This window comes from Phalaenopsis equestris, unplaced genomic scaffold (genome assembly GCF_001263595.1).
Source record: "Phalaenopsis equestris unplaced genomic scaffold, ASM126359v1 Scaffold210247, whole genome shotgun sequence".
Classification (NCBI taxonomy): Eukaryota; Viridiplantae; Streptophyta; class Magnoliopsida; order Asparagales; family Orchidaceae; genus Phalaenopsis; species Phalaenopsis equestris.
In genome coordinates this window covers 350897-360272 of record NW_018229347.1, presented here as the reverse complement: position 1 = coordinate 360272, position 9376 = coordinate 350897, and the positions used below count along the sequence as shown (strand labels likewise).

At 33.8% G+C, this 9376-nt stretch overlaps 1 protein-coding gene across 3 annotated transcripts in view; it reads right to left on the bottom strand.

The window, feature by feature from the left end:
* Window positions 1-9376, bottom strand: part of LOC110036732 (DNA repair protein RAD51 homolog 3) — a 61344-nt gene that overhangs the window by 6997 nt on the left and 44971 nt on the right. For all 3 annotated transcript variants that reach the window (XM_020741247.1, XM_020741245.1, XM_020741246.1), the window contains one exon: window positions 3759-3825. In XM_020741247.1, coding sequence (XP_020596906.1) covers window positions 3759-3825 — 67 coding nt within the window. The remainder of the gene's footprint in view (window positions 1-3758; window positions 3826-9376) is intronic.

Below are 9376 nucleotides of genomic sequence, written 5' to 3'. Positions count from 1 at the left end.
CCAACAGAAATAGGAAAATATTTTGTCAATCCTCCTTCAGTTTGAACACAAGTAACAGCTCTAGTATACATATCTTTAATGACTTGAATATAAGTCATATCAACACATTTCTTCTCGAGAACTTTCCAAAGGATATCTCTTGGAACCTTATCGTAAGCTTTTTCTAAATCAATAAAAATCAAATGTAGATTCTCCTTATTATCTCTGAACTTCTCCATCAAGCCTCTCAATAAATGTATAGCTTCCATAGCAGACCTGCCCGACAAAAATTCAAACTGATTATGAGAAATCTTTGTAATACGTCTTAACCTATGTTCAATTACCCACTCCAATAATTTTAAAATATGACACATCAACTTAATTCCTCTATAATTTGCACTTGTGCATTCCCTTTATTCTTAAAAATGGGGACCAAAATACTTTTCTTCCACTTTTCAGGCATCTTTTTTAGTTTTTAAAATAATATTAAAAAGTTTAGTAATCACAAAAAAACTCCCAAATCTCCTAAATATTTTCACACATCAATTGGGATATCAGGTCCTACAAACTTACCACTCTTGGTTTTCTTTAAAGCCTCATCAACTTTTTTACTAATGCAACGGTAAAAATGAAACATTTTATTATTATTAAAGATATTAAGATCGCTGTCATTAAAAAATTTATCAAAATAACTCATCCACCTATGTTGAATATCTTTTCTAAGAAAATCACTTTTTATTTTCATCTTTAATATGTTGAATATCTTTTTCTAAGAAAAGTACTTTTTGATTTTCATCTTTAATACACTTTACTTGAGTTAAATCTTTACTTTTCTTTTCTCTTTGTTTGACTAGTTTATACATATATGTTTCACTCTCCTTAGTATCTAATCTATTATAAAGATCATTAAAAGCAGAATTTTTGGCGTCGCAGAATTTTTGGCGTCACAGATTGTTCTTTTAGACTCCCTGCGGGTCGTTTGATATTTTTCTCAGTTTTCTAAGTTTTTACATTTAAACCAATTTTTATAACATAACATGAAAACAATATAACTTCATTGTCTTAAAATAGATAGCAAGTAAATACTACCAAGACTCATTAAAATCTCATGATTCTATACGCTCAAATTATGAAGGACCCAAAACTACTTACTAGAGGTAATCAATCAAATTTAATTGCAGGATCTTTATCAGAACCGAAAGGTGAGTTGTCTAATGAGCCCGTATAGATCTAAAGTGAACAGTTGTCAAAAGGGCTATTTTTAAGCTGATCTTGTCTGACATATGACCATGCCGCATCTAGTTATAGCTATGGCTCCCAATTAATAGACTACTAAATCATAGGACACATGACATAATTAATAGTGTGAATCATATGCATACAATTTATATGACGCTCTTTGTAAACATAGTTCTATATATAGATGCATATGTGTGTGTGTGTCTATATATATATATATATATATATATATATTAAAAAATGCTAGCATAACAAACAAATCTGATTATATTTAGTTTGAAAAAAAGTTTACAAAGAGTCATCGCCATATAAAGTGTAAGCATATGATTACAAGAAAATATAAAGGTTGACTTAAATTGTGATCATGATCTTGATTTAAGTAAGCACAAAATCAAGAATAGAGCATGGAGTATACTTATCATGAAGTTAAAAAAAGGCATTTGTAAGGATGATTCCCTTCCAGTTATGATCTGAAATGACTACGCATAAAAAGGGTACGAATTTTAAATTTGAAGTTGAGCCCTCTTAGATTGATATATATGATTTAATCATAAATTTCTTAAGCTGCTCGAAGTTCTTACTTAGTTTATATTGTTGAGGCTTATCAAACTAGAGAAGTTTCATGCGTCCTGCTCGACAATCAGACATGTAGAGTGGACTCCAATCCCGCATAGCCTTCTTTTGGCTTGTCAGTGAGTAAGCCAGCCAACAACACTGAAAGCCCGACCTTTTCTTGCAGCAATCCATCTCTTCTAAGCTTCAGCGCTGCATCCTTCCAGGGACAGAAACTCCTTTGTGTCAGGAACCAAAGGCCAGCAGAAGGAAATAGAAAGCAGAGAAAGAGAGAGGATAGGTGAAAAAATTCACTAGGAAAGAAAATGAATTGGATTGTCTTTAAATCAAGGTAGGGGGATACATTTATATAGATAGCTCAAGGTAAGTTTGTAAAATACAATTACACAAGTAACCCATAATTCAAAGAACATAAAAACAGCTCTTACAATTAAATCTAATGAATTAAAAGGACAATAAAATACTTTTACTTTCTCAACTCGACTTGCAAAGGCTATAAGAGTTTTGGAATTCTACATGCATGGTCCTATGAAGCTTTTGTAATTGGTTAAAAAGGTTGAACCTCAAGGGCTTCACATCATCAAGTCAATACCAATGAGACTTGCCTACTTTACCCACATATGAAGAGGCGCAAATCTCCAACATTTATTGAGCCATAGGCACCATCCATTTTTCTCTGTATGTAAGAAAATAGATTCTGAAATGGAGCTTATAATTCTAATGTGGAGATAACCAAGGTTAAGACTTATGACCTATCCTATGGACATAATGTGTCATATTATTTGTTATTTAAATAAATTTATGGTATAAAACACTTTAAAAATCTTACAAATATGTATTATCATTTTTTTTGACAAAACATATGATTGAATTACCAATCCTAATCTGGTATGAAAAAATCAATATAACAGGGTCTGACAGTTGTTACTATTATTATTTCGCTATTTGGACTACTTCCAAATTGACATCTTATTAACTCCAACCTTGCATATAGAGGATCGGGTTTGGCATAGCCCATAATTGTCCAAGATTTATATCACCAGACTTTGTGTTTTTGAAATTTTAGCTCTTCCATTATTCGAACCATGTGAGAAATAAAGGACCACGCGCTGCCATACAACCCTAAGAAGATCTTGGTTACTACACATGGCCACTGCAGTTATATTAAAAACTTTCAAAGCTACATAAATTTTTTTAGCATTTGTCTTTGATTTTCTCATTTTTCCATATAATTTTACTTTCTTTGTCGTACTTTGCACTTTTTTGTTTCTTTTATAATATTTTTATTTTATCATTATTTTTATTTTACTTAATTTATTAATATATTTCATATTTTCTACCCTTGATACTAATTGTCTCATTCTAGAATTCCAAGTCGACTTCAACAAGTAAAGATAGTTCATTTGAGAGAGATGCAAACAAATAATTGTCTTAAAAGATGAGTTCTCCCCTCTTTCAGGCAATAAAAAATACTTTATATTTGCATCGAAGTACTTGAGTAACAATGTTTTAAGATGCAACTTGTTCATGCCAACAAAGCATTTTTTTTAAGGACTTCATGTAACCTTGATCTTGTTTCCAGTTCAAAGTTTCATCCCTTGGACGATGATGGGAATTTAATTGTAGTGCGTGGTTCAGCTAAATTAGAAATTTTTTAAATTAGGTATATATATTATGATATCTTCATAATTAGGGGTATTGTTCTCTACAATTTGTTTTCTTTTCATATTCTACTACTGCCAATTTATAGGCCAACAATAATACAACAAACTTAACTCCTTCCAACACATCAAACACCTATCACCTGAATAGCCTTACTAATTATGTTCATCAAGAAGAAAATAAGACGTTTATACCACAAGATTAATTCACTTTCCAATTACAAAACAAACATTGTCTGAAAGATTCTAAGATTTGTTCATAAAAAGCAATACGCTAAAAAGTATTATAAGATAATGAAATAATACCAAGTGCAAGCGTTAACTGGAATTGGCCTTCTGTATGCTTCGCTGTGACATGGTTAAGTAAAAGAACCTGAAACACAGAAACAGATTTTATAGCATGTTAAAATAAATAAACTCAATTAAAATAGTTGTCCCATAGAATGAATATTCATTTTTTTTTAATGTTATACATGAACAGGCATATGGCATACTGTTTGTAATATTGATAAAAAAGTAGAGGCCACTTGAACTTGCTAAACCTTTGACTTGTTAACTTGGGTAGGCATAATACACAAGGGACGCATAATGAATCGACTTTATTTTTACTAAAATGCCAAGCAATGCCCATTTAACAATCCATAAATAGCATGAACTATATAGCCCGGTACTTCTAAAAAAAGCGTTTCACCAGTGTCGGACACGTATCAGTCACCAAACATTGTCCAAAAAGTCCAGACACTTCACCAACACTACAAAATATGTCTAAATTTTTTTCAAGCTAGAGCACATCCGAGACACATCTCAACACCGCATCGGACGTGAGCTTAACACAATTTTGAGAAAAACATGACACGGGAAGTAGAAAATTATAAATATACATATAGCCTTAATTATACCTCATAGTCAAAACCGCCTCATCTCTCGTCATGTTGAAGCTCCCTCTAGCATTCATCAAATTAGAACATCGAAGATGCATTCAATATTCATCAAAGTCGGGCATTAGTAGTTCCCTCTTTGTAATCATAGAATATTTTTAAAATTTTAGTAGATAAGTTGAATTATAAGTTTGATGAATTCTATTGAAGCATATTATATCTAATTTTAAAAATCAATTTTAATAAACATAAAATTTTATAATATCAATTAAATTTATGAAGTTAAATTTTATTCTTGCATAATTTGTGTTGTGATATTTTCAATAAAGAATAATAAATATATATATATTAAACTAATAATTAATTAAATATAAAAACCGTGACCATAATATGTCGTGTCTTATTTTTTTTAATTATGTCGTGTCCCTGTATCGTATGTCATGTCCGTGTCCGTGCTTCATAGAGAGTAAAAAGGAAATAAGCATTACAGCTAGCATAAAAACAATACAAAAAGCGGCCTCTTAGTTTTTTAAGGCCTATAAAAAATCAGTATCAAAAGCATAGATAGAGTCATTATGAATCAAGAAATTAAGTAAAGTTGTTGTTAGCATCGTACCACAATAGCCAAATTCGTTTCAAGTTCAACTTTTGGTTAGCGTTGTCAAAGAAAGCTCGTTGTTAGCTCACAGCTCATGTTCAAATTGTTCATTGACCGTGTTCAACTCGTTTTTGGTTCGAAATAATCAAATAATTAAGCAACTATGGGCATATAATTAATTTTATATATTTATATTAACTGTTTAAATGAGAAACTTGTTTTAAGATTTTTTTGTTTAATATTTATTTGAGTTCAAGTTATTTTTTTTAATAATTTGAACTAAATTTGAGCCAAATACAAGCTGTATATGAGCACATTAAAATAAATTGAACACAAACAATTTTGAGCATAGGTACAAATTTTTGAACAAGTTGAATACAAAAGAACACTAAGCTCGCTTAAGCTTTGGCTCATTTATAACCCAAGACTATGCAATCTTTCTTTTTTATTTATATACAATGTGATTGTCGCAGAGACTATCAACTAAGGGTGTAAGAAATTCAAGTCGATTTGTGAGTCAGCTCACACTCAGCTCAATAAGTGGCTCATAACAAGTCGGGCTCGGGCTCAGGCTCAACTCGATAAGTGTCTCGTGAGCTAAGCTCGATGAAATAACAAGTCATGCTTCGTTGGCTCGTGAACCGGCTCATTTATAAAAATATTAATATAAAATATATTCAAAATATATTAAATTTTAAGACATTGTCTTTAAATTATTAAAATATTTAAAAAAAATACATTTTATATTTTGTATTAATTGATTCCTTATAGTTTATCCCCAATTACTTGTTCTATTTGTATTTCATTATAATGTTAGATATGGTTTTCTTTCTATAATAAACAAGTAGGCTCGTGAACAGCTCGAGCTCAAACTCAATTAATTAATCAAGCTCAAGCATAGAGTGGTTCAAGCTCGACTTGACTCGTTTACAGTCCAACTATCAACTTCAGATCAAATTCCTAAGCACTTTCATGTGTGGGGGAGATTCATTGTGGGTGGATAAAAATGATTGTTAGGCCATCAAAATCACAAATTATTGGTCGCAAGTGATTAGATAAAATGAGTCACTTTACCACATGTTCCCATATAGAGCATCAATTAATAAATGGAGAAATCCTCAAAACAAGGCAGACTAAAGGGTCTTTTTTTTCACACAATCTTTCTTCCTAAACTATGGAGACCAGTCTAACAAATTAGGATACAGCTACAGTTTCACAAAACCCCAGCAAGATCTCATAAATTATTAAGGATGTGATTTGGACGTCAAATGGTATACTACACACATTAAGCCCATTTAAATAAACGTTTTCCTAAGATGATAAAGGACTTGCACTAGCTGAGATTTATGATGGGTTGCCACTTGAAGCCTATTTATACTTATATTTTAAAGTGTAATGCCCCTTCCAACAAATATATGAATTTTACAAATTTGGTCAATTTTTTTTGGCAAAACAAAATCTTTCTCATATCCATTTGAATCACTTGTATGCTTCAAATTTGAGAAATATTATGCATTCCAATTTAATATGGGTGCTATCTTTCTTTTAAACATTAGAAATGCCTAAAGCTTCTTTAATATGTTCAACATTTCTTGAGATAAGGTTATCCTATTCCTCACCTCGAGTGGGCTTTTCATGTATCATTTCATGGGATAAAGGCTGAGAACGTGATTATATTCACTGAATCCTTTCTGTGATGCACCAAAATGCTATTGGAGAGTGTAAATTCTCTATTTATATACCTTTTTTTTCCATCCAATCCTTAAAAACATAGCAATCCTAAAAATAATTAATCACCTGATCACTCTAAAATGATTATTTTTTTATTCAATTTATCCTTGAGAGATGGGAAGTAGCAATCACCAACACTTGTTTTCAGTTTGGAATGTTTACTACTACTACGAGTTGTTCTAGGTTAGTCCGTCCTCTTAGCGCCAATTTTGTTTGGGGTTTTATTAAAACATTAGTTGATTGCATCCCTTTGTCAAAACTATAAATGAAGATTGGTCATTTCTCATCGACATTAGAAATGAGGGTGGCATGCACCCTACTCTTCTTAGTATTTAGAACTTAGCTCCATTTAGGTTATTATGGATGATTTTAGAAAGTTTATCTTCTCGAATATGGCCAACAGATTCAGCATTTCATGGTTCTGACTTGGGCATATGGGTCAATGCAATCATGAATACCAGTCTCCACAAATTAGACTGCATGCTTCTCTTCCATTAGTTGCTCACGCTTTATGCTCTTGTTGTACCAATGTGCCATGTGCTTTAACACTGATTCATCCCTTCTGAGTTTTTCTATGACAAGGTCAACTATGGTGACCTTTTCAGTTGTGCTAGTAAACCGATTCATAAATATCTCCTCTAACTCAACAAAAGTCTTGATGGAGCCATATAGAAGCTCAACAAACCACCCAACCCAAACAAAAAATAATAATAATAAAAAAAAAAAAAAAAACTCTAAAAAGTTACCAATAAATTAACAAAAGAGTAAAGCATGTATACCCCATGTGTTATAGCATGTATCCTTAAAATTAAGCCAAGTGATGTCAGGGATTGCCATTTCCATTGAATTTCAGTGCTTTGAATTACCCCATAAGACTTGATTCAAACACATATTATGTCAAGAATGGATCAACTTTTATGTTTGCTTAAAAGCTATAACTATTTAAATTTTCTCACTATATAAGCGTTTTGAGCAGAGTTGTAATCACTATTTCAAAGGGAGCTTGGCTTTCTGGAGTCGTGGGATGGACATTCCCAAAATTTATTTCCATAAAGAGACATCTTGAACTCTAGAAACATATGGAATTGAGATCAAATCAGCTTCACTTGTGGATGGAATATTTGTGTAAATAGTAGGTTTTTTATTCCACTGGAGTTGCATAATATGTTCATTTGTGTCATGCACTTTTTCATTTTGGTAAGGAGGCAAACATCCTTGTCTTTCGTCTGCATAAGTCTTTACATTAGTAGTTGCATATGGACCATAATAGTGTCATCAAGGATGTAGTCTTCGTCTTTGTTTACTTGTTCATCATTTTATAAAGAAGGATCAATATGTTCCTCTTGCTTTTATATTTGTGATGAACGCTCCTCTGGAAGGGGATTGGGTGCGGCCACACTTGACCAAAGTGGGAAAATATATGGTAAACTATGCATATATAGGTTCTTTGCATACTCAACCACGTAAACACCTTCGATTTCCATTCACTGCTGATTCTCTTTCATCTTGGACGTTAAAATGAGGCCTCCAAAAATATTACATGGACCAAATTGGCATAATTTCATTGGTCAATTCAACATGGCCAGAATTTTCAGCTTCATTGGCTTTAACAGCCAATTCATAGTAGAATCCCCTTAAAGAGGTTACAGCAGTCCTTAAAATATGGAACGACTCTGATTAGTCGGGAAGAAAAGATCCGAGAGTGGTGGTGGGTGGCGTTGGCGAAGTGATAAGGAAGCCGGTGAGGGCCGAAGACTCTGGGGGTGATTTGGAGGCTAGTAGGTAGGCTGGAGGAGTGGGACGGCTAGAAAATGCAAGAAGATTGGAAACCAGGTGCTGGGGTGAAGGTGATAGCTGGACATCACTGGTGTGTCGCTAGAAAGGGGAGGTAGGGTGCTGGGGTGGAGGCCAGATGGATGGAAAGCAATAATATGCTGCAGGAAAGGGATGGCGGTGTGTTAGGGCGCAAGTTGGAGAGGCCGGCGGCTATCGGGAGTGGAGGAGAAGGGTGGGGAAGAGAATAGAGGAAGATACAACACCACCTCGGAGCATGATACACCTGAAGCACCACCCATCGTTGGATATAGCCCTAGCAGGGAGCGAAGACTCTAAGGAAAATTCAGCAACATCAACAAGGAAAAACTAAACCCTACATCCAAAAAACAACAATTTATAGACTCTCATATGAAGAAAAATACAAAAGGAAAGGAATAGTAAAGAATAGAAAAGGAAACGGGTGGCTCGGCAGTCCCAAATCCAGAAAATAGTGATTTAAAGACTCTCATATGGAGAAGAACACAAAAGGGAAGAATAGGAGGGGATGGGGTGGCAGTCCCGCCCCGTTGAAATCCCGTCTGGTCCACTAAACTAGTCTTTAGGCCTTGCGGGATTGGTTGACAGCCGATTCATTCGGCTGGCTCCTCTATCCCAACATCAATCTCCCAAAGTGGGGGAAGTTTTGACTTCATCTGTCAAAACTTGTGGTTCTTCGACAACCGTCGTAGTAGCGCCTAGATCCCAACTGGCGGCTGCATCTTTTCCCAAAACACCTGAGGAATTTCCTCCACATGCAATCATACATCCACAACGGTTCAATCTTTTGGGAATCTACTACTAAACGAAACTAAGTTTGCATCTCACCTTCGCAGCTGAATACTCTCGAAGTCTCTACAATCGGCTTAACCTGATCTGAAGTTGGGTAACCTGAACCTCCCTAC